Source organism: Chelonoidis abingdonii, chromosome 8 (assembly GCF_003597395.2).
Source record: "Chelonoidis abingdonii isolate Lonesome George chromosome 8, CheloAbing_2.0, whole genome shotgun sequence".
Lineage (NCBI taxonomy): Eukaryota > Metazoa > Chordata > Testudines > Testudinidae > Chelonoidis > Chelonoidis abingdonii.
This window is the reverse complement of record NC_133776.1, coordinates 49,517,868-49,533,530: the sequence shown is the minus strand read 5'-3', so window position 1 is coordinate 49,533,530 and position 15,663 is coordinate 49,517,868. Positions and strand designations below refer to the sequence as shown.

Here is a 15,663-nt window from a genome sequence, read left to right as displayed (position 1 = left end):
CTGGTCCTTTGCTGGAAGCTGAGAGATTTGAGACTCTGTGCCACGTATACATAGCTGCTGCCCTTGCTTACTGCAAACAGCCACCAGAAGCAAAGCATTCACAGTGTGAGCTTTAGTATCCCTCTGATCCTGGCAGGAGCAATCCAGGGCAGGGATGGGAGGGACTCAGGCAAGGAAACTGACTTCACCCTGCAGTTGTGGATTTTGCTTAATGGCTTTCTGATCCCCCAGCCCACCTGTTACGCTCATCCCTACAAGCCACTCCCCTTCATTGTGGGGCACGAACTTTCAGATACTCTTCCTTATGCACACACTTTACTTGCTCCTGATCAATATTCAGTGGTCTATGACGCAGGCACAACCACTACTAGGTTTAGAGAGACGCGCCATCGTAGCCTCCCGACTTCTTACTATTCTGGAGTTGCAGCTGCAGGATTATTACATTCCCACTCCCTGGTTCCCTCCTCCCCCCGAACTTTTCATATATGGTTGCATGCCTGGGCTGTGATGCCTTCATATGCTAAAGTGACTGACAGCTCTCTTGCTCTCATCGTTATTTCCTCCTGTTTTCAATATTATCCTCCAGCTCCATATGGACTCTTGCAATTTAGTGCCCCTGAGGGATGGTGCCTTGTTTGAGATGCTACTAGAGAACTCTGATGTATAGCGGTAAGCAGTCAAACATGGCAGCAGCAGCAGCCACTGCCTGTCAGAGATCTGAACAGGACCTTCGGTGTTTTCTATTCTCAGTATGAGACCATATCGAAAGGGCTCTCGCATCCAAAGGTGCAAGAGAGGGTGACAGCAGCGTGAGACTAGGCAGGCAATTGCCTGAGACAATGGATGTCTCTGTTAAAGCTGAATTCTGAGACTGTCCCACCAGCAATCGATCTCACTGCCCGTCACTTAAATAGGAACATTTATTTCCACTTAGATACATTGCTCAGGGCTCTGGAAACTTTTGCACCGTGTCACACAATTAGATTGCTCTAACCTCCAGTGTAGGTGCGACTAGGTTCAAGAGAAGAATGGCCCTCAGAGGTCCATTAATGACCTTGATGAAAAAATCCCTTTTGTTGTAGGAAGCATCTGTGCTACAGCTGCAATGCCATAGCACTGTAGTATAGACATACCCTTAGTGAGGTGTTTTTGAATGGGCAGCACCTGACCCCCGGGGTAATGATTGCTGGGGCAGACTGTAATGCTGTACGAATGTTAGATAAGCAGCAGTTGCTGTTTACTGGGAAAGGTGTTGAGTTGCTAGAAGTAAGAACTGAAATCCTCACTCCATGAAAATGGCACGGGATGGTCAATGTGAGCAGCCTCTTGCATGCACCAACACTGACCCACAGATGCTCTTGTTATCGCTGATCTACAGGTCTCTGTGTCGCATGTGAATGGTGTGACTTGTTATGTGGCCATCTGTCAGCTGAGCTAAGCAGTCTAACTTCTTAAACATAGGCCATCAAACAACTATCAACTGGTATTAACTGTCCCTGGTGCCTGGATCCAGATGTGAACCAGCACTTGAGTTGGAAGGCTCAGTATTGCTTTAGGTCTTTACTGCTTCTACTCACGAACATGTTCATGAGGCTGGGACAGAGCTAGGAAGGGGAACTGAACTGACTCCATTCTGGCTATGTGCTGAGTCACATGAGCATGATGGGGGAGGAAAATGGTGGTGATGGTCACAGTCTGGATAAGAAAATGAAAACGCAAACAGGGCCAGGCTTTGGAAGTTGCTGGCACAGTCAGCTGTATTTTTCACCACAAGAAAAACAACAACAAGAAGAGGTCTTTTCAGTCCACTCAGGCAGCCTGATAATGACCTGGGATCTCAAACCTGCACTCACGTTTCACAGACTGAGTCCATCGATTGCATTAGACCTGAAACTGACACACCTTGGACTGTGCGTCTGGAATGGAGGATGTTAAAAATGTACATAGAACAAACCCAATTCAGTGACTGAATAGAATGTACCAAGTGTGACAGTCAGGAGTCCCAAAAACCACTATAAAGTGACTTAGGTGTTGGCATAAGTCCAAGGGTTCTGAGATAGAGGGCAAAGGCCAGTGAAAGACTGGAAACCCCTCTCCTCCAAAGTTGGCCATTGAATGATCTCCCTAGTCAAGGACAAGTAATTTTTTAATTGGTGACTACAGTATCTTCGTTTTCATTGTAAAAATCATTTTTTGTCCCAGGCAAGTGCCAGGGCTAGGAAATGTTCATGACAATTTGGGCAAGGCTGAATGATCTGTAATATGCTTGTATATATTTGTCTGAAACAGTTTTCATAGCGAGAGCTTCCATGTTTTGGCTTTAAACTAACTACCTGTAAACAACTGCTGCTATGAGTCTTGGACTCTGAGCTTAGTCTGGTTGTACTTAGAAAAGTGACTGTACAATTTATTTGTGGTCTTTGTATTTATAGCATCTCTGGATAAAATATGCTCAATTTACAAGTCAAATGGCAATTTTTTCTAACTGCCAGCCCCACAAACCCAAGCTGGTATCTGTCAGTCAAGCTGAGGTCCTTCTGGCTCCCATATCACCAGTAGTAACCATACTGAGAGTTGAGCTCTGCCCTCACTGGAATACAAGATCTGTGGCATAGCCAAGGCTGGCCCAGATCAGATGGCTTAAGTTGCAGGGCTAAAAATTGCTGTGTAGACAATTAGGCTCTGGCTGGGTTCTGGGACCAGCTCCCCTCGAGGGGTCCCAGAACTGAGGCTCCAGCCAGAGCCGAAACTTGCACACACCAATATTACAGCCCCACAGCCCAAACCTAAGACAGCTGATCCGGACCAGCCACGGGGGTTGAACTGCTGTGTCGACATGCCTATAGGCACTTGTCTAACTTGAGTAACTATGAATGTTCTCAGGTGTAAGAGAGCAGGATCTGAATTTGTCAGCTGTTTCTGATGCGCTCACTGCGGTATCTAGGAGTTGAATACAGCATTAAGATTTCCATGCACTTGAACCTTAACAATTCTGTTCATATGCAAGCTACAACTGAATCCCACTCACTCTCCCATAGCTGTGTTAGCGCTGCAATACTGAAGACTGCATTGTATGAAGAGCCTGTCTACAGCAGAGACAGTTACACTAAAGTACCTTGATGCAGTCACACTGGCATGAGCCTCTAATGCAGGCATGCAACAGTGATGTAAAGTGGGGTTTATGCCAGTAATTGTAGTGTGACACCAGTGCAAATATGGCTAATATAGATAGGGTCTAAAGCACATGGTGGTGACTCATCTATCAGCTGAGTAAGAAGGTGCTAGTTTTATATGTCTCTTTTTGACCACAGCCACACTGACATGATACTGCCCAATCTGAGTGTGGAGAGTGGGGTGTTAAGCAAGGCTAGTAGGGGAACGCGAAGAGATCAGAAGCAGCACTGAGTGTCAAGAAATGCCTGGAAGACTCTGCTTTCCTGCATCACAGAAAGATGCTGAATAATTTAAATTCCCTGATTTATGTTCATGCAAATAAATGCCTTGAGTCAGCTGTCCTTTTTGCAGCTAACAAGGGGCCGCTCTGAAACAGCTTACAGCAGAGCAGGCCCAATAGCCATTTGTTGTTAGGATGCTTACTCAGGGTCAGTTTCCAACCACTGTCTGTTCTCAGTTCCATGCTGAAGCACTTGATCCCTTGCCCTGTGTTTTATGCAATGCTGAGTTGCATTATATAAGGAAATGATTCCCTTGTCCTTCTGGCTACTGAAGACTTTCCTATATACATGGAGGCATCAATACTGTCCATACAGCTCATGCACACAGCTGGTTAGCTGGGTTTAGAGAGGATGTGGAGGCCCTCACATAGCTTTAGTACAATGTCCCCAAACTCCCTGGCCAACTTCAGCTATTTTGCTTGAGTTCTCCTTATTAGAGATGGGTCAACTCCTGCTGGGCTGCCTCTGCATGAGTCGGGTGGCAGAGTGCAGCCCCTCCCTTTGGAAACACATTCCACAGCCCACGGAGCTGCTTGGGAAGTGGTACAGATTTGTGGAAATGGTCAGTTTACATTGCTCAATCCATTGTCAGTTCCTATTTGGAATGCAAAGTCCTGCAAATTTACAAACATGCTGGGAAACGGCCTACATTTGAAACCTCTGGCTCTGCTAGAATATCATCCATGTGTAATGGTTTGTCAGCTGATGTGCAAACTCAGTGGCCTCATAGGGTAAAAAACTATCTGCTCTCTCTTTGAATGTGTGCTGTGCACTCTGGCAAGGAAACCCCATGTACCGGTGCTATGGTCTTGCCTGTGCTTTCATCTGTTAGTGCAGTTAGGGTGAAGTCCATCATGTGTTTCCCTCACAGTCTGCTTGTGGCAGCAGGTGGATGATACCCTCTGCTGCTATTCTGTGCACAGAGAACCTTGCATTTGGTACCCCCTGGGGGTTGAGCCGTCAGCATGTAGGAATATAGTGAGTAAAGCGTTAGGGCTGCTGAAAAGCAGGGTGTGGTGCTATTGGTTTAATTTGTTAGTGCATTTGCCTAGAACTGGGCTCAAAGCCCAGCAGCCCAACAACAGGACTGGGAATTGGGCGTCAGAAGTCCCGAATTCTATTCTCAGCTCTGGCACAGTCTCTCTTTGTGATTTCAGGGGAAACAACTTCTCTGCCTCAATTTCCCCATCTATAAAATGGGGACTTAAAGTAACGTAACTCCGAGGTGCTGCCAAACTTAGAGGTTCTTCTAAGTGGTTTGACTCAGAAAAGCACCATGTGCTCCACAAAAAGAAAGCCCCTATTGCCATTAAGTTAATTGCCAGGTGCCTATTGGAAGAGGTAAATGACTTCAGCTATAGTGTGTATACACAGAACTATGTTGTGGGGTGGCACAAACCTATTCCTACCATGGAATCTCTCAGCAAGGGGGCAGCTAGGAGACAGAGAGTTTTCTATAGTATGTAAGGTAGAACTGTTCCCCAGCGCAGCTGAGTCTATCCACTTAAACTAGAAAAGCAACTGAAGCAACCCTTATATATGACCAGCTGGTATGTTAAAGCTGTGGTCAACCTCCTGGGTGGCTCTGGTGTGGTCTTGTCCAGTAGCTCCTCACTGCACATGGGAGCACTTGGCACTCTTTGGGGTTGGCAGCACAACTGGCAATCCATTACATTGAATAGTTCCTTGAGCTTTAGACAAGTGGCCTCTCCTCTTCCTTGGGTTGGTCTCCAAAGGAATACAAAATGTAGAGGGAAGAACTTAGTAAACAGAGCAAAGTCTATTTGTGTAGGAGTGGGTGTGACCAGCATGTTAAGACCAGGCCCTGTGCCCTGGCTCATAGTACCAGCACCACCACCTCATTCTCTCAGTCTGCAGCATCTGCCCTCCATCTCTCTCCATAAGCCATTAGATATTCCTTGTGCTCCAGGGCTTGGGGAGACCAGGGGTCATTGGCGATTCCTGCTGCCCAGCTTCCTCCGCTGACTGTCATCCGACTTGTGGACCCGGAAACACTCTTTTAGGTTCTGCGATCGGATCTTGGGGTTCAGAATCTCTTCCCCCATAGAGCTGGGGAACCAGCCCCTTTCCTGGTCATGAAGACGCTCCCCAAAAATCCAACCTGAGGAGCAGGGAAAACATGTAGTAGGACAAGTGCAGGAATGAGTGTGAGCGAGAGCGAGCCACCAGGGCTATGCTTTGGAGGGCCTGGGTTCAATTACTGCCCTTGAGACATACGGGTGGCTTAGCAGATACATGTAAGGATTAAGAAACCAGGAAAAGCCTGGGCTCTAATCCCTTCTGAGCCACTGACTCACAGGTCATCTGACCTTGTATTCTAGTTGCAAAACTGGCTAAAAAGCAGATGAGTGAAAAGCAGATGCTACCTCTTCGCAACCATTCCTGGCTACACCAGTACAGAGACCCGAAGCAGGGACAGGACAGAGCTGCACTTCTCATCCAGAAGAGGGAGTGCAAGGTACAGGAATGAGGGCCTTAGCTGATGTTTAGTCCCAATGACAGCTAAATTCTGCTGTTGCCTACCGGGTCACTGTCCCTACGGGTCTGTCCTCTGATGCTGATGTGCCATGAGACACAGGGAGTAACAACCATTCAGGGAACCCCAGGTTGTCTAATAAGGGCACTTATTTTTATCTAGAGGAACCTCCCTCTGTGTTCAAAAGCAGCCTGTCCAGGGGACAGCTCTGTTGCCCTTGTGATGAGTGATTTTAGGGATGCCTGGAGCCACATCGCTCTTACCGTCATCTGTCTTGTCCAGGATGTTAAGAACATCTGCCAGCTCCAGGGACAGCTCATCTGGTTGCTGAGCCACATATGGATGGACACACTGCACCTGGGGGCAATCTGACAATGGGAAGGGAGAGAGAGGGACAAAGTAATCCAGCTGCCCCAGAGTCCTGTGACTACTGTACAGTATAAAATGGTGTAGGCTGGTCTGCACGAGCAACTTTTGTATAACTACATCACTTGGGGAGTGGATTACCTACACTGACAGGAGAAGCCCTCCTGGTCCAGCTTTTTAAGTGTAGACAAACCCTTAGATAGAGCACGATGGTGGAAGAGGCTTCTAAGGCACCAGGTACATGAAGCATGTAAAGTTAGAAACAGGTACTACTGTATCATACTATCCCTGGTTCCCTTTTGCTCCCAGGGTGTTATCCCACAAAATGAGGGATTGGTGACACACCTGCTGCCTGGATCTCCAGGGCTGTGCCTGTGCCAGATGGTCCTTTGAGCTGGGAACGCTGCAGTAGGCTGCTAGAAGCGGGTTGGCTCCAGTGCTATAAAAGGCTCAATGAGAAGGTGAAGAGGCCCTGGCTGAGAGTTAACTTTCAGTGTGCGGAAGGCTAGGGGTAACCCTAGTAGGCTACCCGACAAGGCCCAAACAGGTGGCCGGCAGCTCTGTGAACAGTTCCATAGGAGTCATGATGAGGCTCTGGGCCTACCAGCAAAAGACACAGGCCATAGGTAGAGTGGACACCTTTATGGTGTGTGCTTTTTTTTACAGCCTTGGAATGCACACACTTGTGGTAAAGGGCTTCTGTTGTGGCAGCCTGCTCTGCCCAGACCAGTTTACAGTTGTGTTAATGCTTCTGGCTAAAATGTAAGTGTAGATACACTCTGAGCAAATGGGAGGCAGTGGGTGGGAAGGTGGTAGTTTAAGATTTAACATTGTTTTTCATGTCTAGTGTGATCTGGTGAGAGTGATTTGGTGGAGTGAAGGGGGGCAGGAGAAAGGAAAGGGATCACTGGAGCAGGGGGAGGGGTTGGAGGTGGAGAGCAGGGGAGAAACCTTAATGCCAGGCACAGAGAGGAAAGAGGCTGATCTTGTCAATCTCACTCACAGTGCTGGCAAGATCCTGTGGTGGTGGGGGAGAAGGGGGAATCCTTGAGGGACGCAACCTCAGTTGCAGCATTTGTGATGCAACCAGCATTTCAGATGGCCCAGGCAGGGATCTCTGAAGAAGAGTACGACACACTGCAAGTGATATAACCATCTCTCCCTCCCTCCATCTCTGCTGGATCTCTTACCCAGGAGCCTGGATGTGAATGAAACAAACTTGGTTCTCCGATTTGGGGCCAGCGAGATCATCCAGCGCTTCATCTCACTTCTGTGACCAGAGACAAACAGAACACAACTATGAGGATGCAATCATCTGGTTGCAGCACAGTGTTACTCTCCTAACCAGCTTTGATTGCCAGGCCCACATTCCCAGCTTTCCCTCTTTGCCAGCTCCAATTTTTCCCTTTCTCTGCTAGAAACAGAGATACCCTCTCTGGGCAGCTGGGACGCAGTAAGAGTCTCTCATTGGTAGCTGGACAAGCAGCCATTTGAAGGTCAGCCTGGTTACTGTTAATAAATTGGAGGAGCTCTGAATGATTCCCCTCTCTCTCCCTGCATTTTACTTGACTCTGTTTCTCCTAGGACATGGGTGGGCAAACTTTTTGGCCTCAGGGACACATCAGGGTTGCGAAACTGTATGGAGGGCCGGGTAGGGAAGGCTGTATCTCCCCAAACAGCCTGGCCTCCGCCCCCGCCCATCTTCCCCCTTCCGCTTCCTGCCTCCTGACAGCCCTCAACCCATCCAACCCCCTCTGCTCCTTGTCCCCTGACCGCCCCCTCCTGGGACCCAGTCCCCTATCCAACCCTCCCTGCTCCCTGTCCCCCGACAGCCCCACCCCCTGACAGGCCCCCTGGGACTCCCACGCCTATCCAAACCCCTCCTCGTTTCCTGGCCCCTGACTGCCCCCACCCCTATCCACACGCCTGCTTGACAGCTCCCCCTCCACCCTCCCCGGGACTTCCACACCTATCCAACCGCTCCCTGTCCCCTGACTGCCCCCTAGGACTCCCTGCCCCTTATCCAATGCCCCTGCTCCCCCTACCATGCCACTCAGAGCGGCAGGACTTGCTTACTGGAAAGCCTGGGAGGTGGGCAGGCACAAGCTGCTCAGCCCGGCAGGAGCGGCAGGCTAGAGTGCTCCCTATGCGGTGGCGTGGCTGCGGGGGAGGGGCCGGGGGCTAGTCTCCCTGGCCGGGAGCTCCGGGGCTGGGCAGGATGGGCCTGCGGGCCATAGTTTTCCCACCTCTGTCCTAGGATAATGTAGAATCTATACGGGTCCCTACACAGATGACTTGCTGCAGTAGCAAGAAATATGGGCAACTGCATGGACGGTAACCTAATTGGCAAGCTAGATCTAGTACAGTTCTCCTCCTAGGTTGCTGACCTGGGGTCACAGCAGGTGTAATATATTCAGCCCTCTACTTCCCTTTCCGGCTATTTCTTCTCTCCCTATAGGGTGTCCTCCTGGAGCTCTAAGGATAGGCTTTCCATCATGCCTTGCTTGGTCTGCTGTTGAGAGAGTGAAGGTGCACACCCTTTTCCCCACAGGCTCAGATTGCGTGAGAAACCTTTGGCTTCCCATTCAGCCCTTCCCAAAGTTACTGGGCAGGTTTGTTCCCTCTTCTCTTCCTCACTTCCAGCAGGTGAGCAGAAAGGATCACCTCTGGGATTTCTCTCCTTCCTGCCCGTTGTCAGAGCCCTTCCTTCCCTGCCTCCCTCCTTTCTCACTCCGTACTGTGTGGTTCCCTCTCCAACGCTGCTCCTGTTCTGCACCTCCCTTAAGTCCTTCTCTTTATCTCTTTCTCAGTTCTGTTACTCTGACTCCTCTGATCCTCTTAGAATAGTTTCCCTGCCCCTTTTCTGTGGCTGTTTCTCCTGCTGCCTGTGCATGCGCGCACACAATCCATCTCTGTGTGCAAGCAGCAACCTGAAATTAGTGTGCTATCCAATCTCTGCATGTCAGGTCTTAGCCATGTCTGTCAAGCATCACTCATCTGTGTGACACTCTGGCATTTTCCCTGAGTCGTCATCTCCCACACACTGGTTAGAATGTCACACACAAGCTGAACTGGTGACTTTCTGGGATAATCTGTGCTGGAGGGGCAGGCACATCACATCATGCTGCAGGGGGCCTTGTGTGCGGGAGGCCTCCATCTACCATCTCTCTATCTACCGCGCAATCCAGCCATCTCACACTGGCTTTCATGGCTCTTCCAGCTGCCTGCATCAGCCATTCCCTCCCCCGATTAGTGCCCTCCTCACACTCCCCATCAGTGACTGCCCATCCCCTTCCTCCCCCCACAAACTGCTGGGACCTGCCTTCGTTCTGCATCTCTTCCACTGCTGAGTTTTTCCCTCACACCTGACTTACTTCCCAACCCCAACTCTAGCCATTGAGCTACAGTCACCCAGCTGGAGGAGACGGTGGCAAATTCCACACAAACCTGTCGAGTTCCACTTAACTCACCCAGGATACTTGCCACTGGAAGAGCTACATGGAATGTGGCAGCTCTGCTTGGAGACTAACTACTGGGTAGTTATATTTTGGATCTTCCAAGTTCTATACTGAGCTCAAAATGGTATGGTTTTAACTTTGTCTTGCATAAAAGCTACAGGTACTGAGAAAGGTGAGAAATTTAAATGTCCTCGTTCTATGGATTTGAAATCAGCACTATAGCTTACCAGTAATCTAAAACTTTGCATTTAATTATACTGAATTTTCTCTGGGAAAAACCACTGACAAAAACAAAAAAGGAGAGGTGCTGATTGGAAAGTGTGATCACTTCTATCTTTAGGTCAGTGTTTGAATGTGTGACCTAATAAGCTCAGGTAATATTGTGAAGTGCATTGACTGGGAACTTAGAAGCTCAGAAGGGGCCACATGTTCAATTATGGTAACTGAAATAATGCTGAGATTGGCCTTTTCCACAGAGGTACAAGTGACTGAAAATAGGAGCTCAGTATGCTAGTGCTTCTCTGCCAAAGCACACTGTAATCAGCACAATGCTAGCTGTGATAAGCAAGGGTTGCCTTTGCCCTAAGTGCTTATTTGTGGTGTGTAGCTTTCAGATGCCCAATATCCCTATTTTCAGGTACAGCAAATCTGTTAATCACCGTGGAGTAGCAGAGTTTGCAGGGGGGGTGGGAGCAGTCACAACGCACGTTACTCTCTTATCACGCTGATCCTGCAATGTGTGTGTGGGCGGCTCGCTGCAGGACTGAGGCCATGGTTGAACAGTAACTGGAAGAGATTTTCAATGGCAGGGTTTTTAAACTCCAGTCTCCTCTTCTGCTTCCCCAATTTAGGGTGCAAATGTCATGTAGACGTAAATATTGGCTAAGAGGACACATCTATAATTATCTAGGCCTGCAAAACTGTGGGTGCAAAAAGAGCCTGGATGGAGGCGAATCTGGAAACCAGACCCCAGGCATCTGAAACAATCAGCCCAGTGTTAGTGGTGTTGAATCATTTGCCCAGTCTGAGCTTGTTGGATCTTGAAGTAAAAACCACAGAATCAGACAGAAAATGGTATGCAGAGAGACTTCAGCACAGTGGAATTCAGGACTACTGAGCAGTGCGAGGGCTGCCATCAGAATTGGGGCCAGTCATAGAAGAGAGTTTAACACTCATGAACAGAACTGGGACTCCTCCCTTTATCTTTACAGTAATTGCTCCATACCCCATGGACTGTGAACAGCTAGGGGGATAAGTTACGGGCAAAATGCTAAATTTTTCAAGTGGTTTGAATCCTAGTGATCCACATCAAGCTGTGCTTGTATAAATGTACTGCATGTGTACTGCTAATTTAAATTACCATCTGGATATGTGTACTGAGAGATTTGCAAACCAGACATATAATTTCCTTTCAAATCTTAATTGAGTCTTGACCTACCTAGAAATCAGCGTGTTACACAAGGATGCCATAAATACACTTGTACAGGAAGCAAACTCATCTAGTTTTATAGCCAACTCCCCCCCTGAAAGCTCTGTCTTGTGTTGAGAAGTTATATCAGGAGGAGGAGGAAGGGTTGTGCACTGGGTGGACTCAGCTCAGCTTGGTATAGCAAGGTATCCCCACAGATAGGAATTCAATAAGACCAGCTGGTGAGGAGGTAGATGCCAGACTGGTGACTGTGGCAGATTGGACACTACACTTTTGAGGGTTCAGGGGAATAGTAATGCAGGCTGCTAATGGGATGACAGTGTTTCATACTCACTGGGATGATGCCTTGAGCATGTAGCTGACCTCCCGATCATCCGTGTTCTCCAGAAGCCTCAGGATGAAGACATTGGCCAAACTCTGTCCCTGATCTTCTAACTCCTCTACCCGGAGAAGCCCTCGTGGTGCTGAGTCAAATACCTGGTACTTGTCGCTGAGAGAGAGGTAAGCAAAGGGGTCAGGAAAGCTCAGTCTGTCAGTCTGGGAGCAGTCTGGCTTTAACAATACCAAATTCTGAGAGAGGCATGATACAGAGAGCAAATTCTTGGCTGCTGAGGGAAGAGACACCACCTAGCTACAGTGAGGATGGATGGTCTGAGGGCTAAAGCACAAGACTGAAAATCAAGAGACCTAGATTCTATTCCTGGCTCAGCCACAAACTTTTTGTACGACTGTAAGAAAGTCACCTAATCTGTGTCCCAGGTCCCAGCTGTAAAATGTAAATAACGTTTTCTCCCAGGAGACCTAAGATGAGAGGGTTATATCACTAATGTTTGTAAATTCTTCTGTGTTCTTGGTTGGAAAGTGCTATGTAAGTAAAGTAGTACTGGGCACCTGGCTGACACTGACAAAATGCATATTAGAAATGCTTTACTGGATAGACAGACTCATTACCAGTAAGTCTTTTTAATGTCAAACTTTTTGTTTTCTGGCATCTAGTTTGTGTTGTAATATTTCTCTATCATAAATGCTATACTCCTAGCTGAGGCAGCTTTCTCTCCCTAGATGGTGTGCATTGTACTTGATACAATCCCTTGCCTCACATATTGGTTTACACACCTTGCTGCTGATCAGACACTCCCAGCCCAACAGACAGAACTTACTTTACTAGAGGTTTAACTTGCTTAAATTACAATATTCTTCAGACTGGTAATCAGCCAGGAATTACTTTATAGTAGCAAGCCAAACATTCTAGAGTCAGATCTTTAGCTGTTATAGCTCAGTTTAGCACTACTGAAGTCAATGGAGCTATGCTGATTTACATCAGCGGAGATCTGGCCTGAAATTTTAAGTAACACAAAGGTCAAACTGTGTATGGGCATGCAGCCCATCAACATCCAGAGTTTGCAGAAGAGGCAGTGTAAAGGAGAAATCTTCAGACAACCCCTCTGGAAATGGTGCCTCTGATACCAGACTCTGAACTGCCATATTTCAGACATAATCTGGTCAATTATAGGACAAGAATCCATGCACAACTTAAGCAAGAGCTGGTTGGATGAACCAAGGGGGGAGGGGAGCTTATAACACACATGCAGGTGTTGGCCACATCCCAAACTCACCCAGGAATCTGCCTGCAGAGTACCAGCAGGTCATTGAAAAGGAACAAGTAGATTTCTCTAAAGAGTTTCTTGGTGCGGAGCGTGCGTGATGTCTTTGGGCCATTCATTTGCTGCAATTCCCCTTGCTTTAACAGCCAACGGGAGTGAGAGATGATGGGCACAGACTACATGGAAGAGAGAAACAGCACAGATCAGAAGAGCAGGATCTGCGAACAACCTAACTAGTTTTAAGATGCATCTTGATAAGTTTATGAACGGGATTACATGATGGGGTTGGCTACAGTAGCAGGGCCTTGAACTCAACAACTCAGGAGGTCCCTTTCATCGTATGTAACCCTTACAGGATAAGCAACACATGCTCCTTACTTCACTCTTACAACACTAGAAATGCAGATAAACCTCAGAGTGTGAGGAGGTGGAACAAGACCTATATTGTGAGGAGAGGTATACATGGCTCCGATAACAGGGAATGCAGCCTTAGTACTTAAAAGCGCTGGCAACCAGGTAGTGTGGAGAGAGAGAGGAAACAGCTACCAGGGAATGCAGAGATAAAGTGGGGGGGATGGGGAAGTGGGGACTGCAGGAGTCAGAGCAGGGAGGAGGCACAGGAACCACGGGGCAGCAGTGTGGGAAAGGAGCCTGAGGATTGAGTGAGGGGTGGGGAGCAGGAACTGGGGTGGAACAGATAGGAGCAAAGGGTGATAGGCTATGGACACATGGGCAGTAGGATTTAACCACTAGACTATACTGCCCAACGGAACCTGGAATTAAGCCCATGAATCCTGAGTCTTTACATTTCTTTGCTGTCAGCAAATAGCTATGAAACCCACTGGCAAAGTAACTCCTTCCCCCTACTCCTCACAGTGACAAGTCCAAATAGAGAATAACTGCTGATGACTACTTCCAGATATTGCATTAGCTCAAGTAATAAAGGTCTGTGCTGTGGATGTGAAAGTCCAGACCCTGCTGATGTCCCAAGATGGGGATCAATATAGTTTCATGGGATGGAATTTCTCTCTTGGTATTTTTTTTAAAAAAAGATTTAAGACATTACATCCAAAAAAATTACATTAAAAGACACCATGGTTACAAAGTGAAGCACTAAATAGTCAGGAAATGCGAGAATTAAGGTTGCCTGTGAAACTTTGACTCAGTCCCCTTATGTGTACGCATTATGATACAGTCTAACATTACATGATCACATACTACTTTTAGCACAGGACCCTGCCTGAGTCAGTGCACTGGATCGACCTGTCTTAGGGTTGTGTAGCAAATGAGGCTGTTGTCTGCAGAACCCCTGCCTCATTTGTTGCAGAACTTGGAAAGTCTGTAGTGGATGAGGCAGGGGACAACAGGAAGAGAGTGGATGGTCTCATGGTTAACACAGTGGAATGCTGCACTGGAGAACTGGATTCTATCCCTACCTCTGCCACTGAGCCATTATGTGATACTGGGCAAGTCACAAACCATAATGTTCACAATTGGTCACTATGTTCCTCTTATTCTGGGTGTCTGCAATACCCAGATGCTATCTATTCCATCTCTGCAGGGGTTACCAGTCTGTACTTATACCTTGATCTTAAACTCTAATTTCTTCTGGATGCTAATCATCTGCTCTGTTCGGCTCATCTTCCTGACACCTTCGTTACATGCCTTCACCACCTGGGAAAAGAGAACAATCTAAAGGTCTGATTCCAAACTGATGTCTACTCCACGCTGCAGTGCTCTCCTCCCATGGGTTACTTAGCAAGCATTGGTGTATAACATGATCTTACTATATAGGTGAGCACCACAGTGTAGGCATTATAATAATGGAAAAAAGGAGATATTAACTAGCACTCATTAGCAGGGTTTTTTTAATTTCAGAAAACTTTCACGTAGAACAACAAAATTTTTACGTATTACAAAAGTGAAAAAGTAACAGTAAAGACCCAATCCAGCTTTCATAGTGAACGTTTTTCCATTGAGTTCAATGGGAGTTGGATTGGGCCTTAAAAGAATACAAATGACTATGATAGAATTCCTTCTCTATATAGGTTTCTCTAAATGCCTAATGCTGAGAAGTGCAGTTAACACAGAGCTTTGTAGAAACCTGTGTTCTTAGTTGAATGTCCATTGGTTGTGGGAATTAGACAACCAATGATGCATACATAGAAAAGGATCATCCTGTATGCAGATTCTATAGCAATACATGACACTAAGAGAATTTTTGGTGTAAACCAACTGTAACTGAACTAACTAATAAATACTGATCCAACTTTGGTTCTTTTCACCATCACTAAAAAAATCACTTAAAGATTAACAAAAAGGATATAATATTAGGAAGGATTTATATTTAGGAGTTATATGGCACTAATCTAAACTATATTCAGATACTGACTCCATTGTTATGCCAACATTCTGGTCTCTAGCAGGTACAACAGCTATAATCAAACTCTATTTCCCAAATCCTACAGTGCTACAAATCACCTCTCCTCTTCCTATATATTCAATCCAGAAAGTACACATGAAGTACCATCTTCATATGGAGGAGAAGGAAGGCAAGTATTAATTTCAATAAGATATTGTTCGTCCTCCGTCAAGAAATAGCAGATGTTAGGGAGGGGGCTGAAACTCCCCGTTGGAAGAGAAATCAGTAATTCAGAAGTCTGTATATTTTTAGAGCAACTTGTTTGTTTACACTAGAACAGATGTATTCACAAAACAGCTTGCAGACAATAACCTCTTCCAGGGATCTCAGCCCAAACACCAATACCCAGTTCACAGGGAGCAAGTCTATTTCAAGAACAGAGATATTAAGGTGGACAGCAAACTCTCTTGTAGCTCGTCACAGCCCCCCACA

At 47.0% G+C, this 15,663-nt stretch overlaps 1 protein-coding gene across 2 annotated transcripts in view; it reads right to left on the bottom strand.

Moving 5' to 3' along the window:
* Positions 1-4,991: 4,991 nt before the first annotated feature.
* The window catches only part of NGEF (neuronal guanine nucleotide exchange factor), a 112,364-nt gene continuing 101,692 nt past the window's right edge, over positions 4,992-15,663 (bottom strand). For both annotated transcript variants that reach the window (XM_032801630.2, XM_032801631.2), the window contains 6 exons: positions 14,394-14,483; positions 12,822-12,985; positions 11,540-11,695; positions 7,509-7,588; positions 6,216-6,320; positions 4,992-5,577 (listed from right to left, as the gene is read on the bottom strand). In XM_032801630.2, the coding sequence (XP_032657521.1) occupies positions 5,405-5,577; positions 6,216-6,320; positions 7,509-7,588; positions 11,540-11,695; positions 12,822-12,985; positions 14,394-14,483 (768 nt within the window). In that variant the 3' untranslated portion in view covers positions 4,992-5,404. The remainder of the gene's footprint in view (positions 5,578-6,215; positions 6,321-7,508; positions 7,589-11,539; positions 11,696-12,821; positions 12,986-14,393; positions 14,484-15,663) is intronic.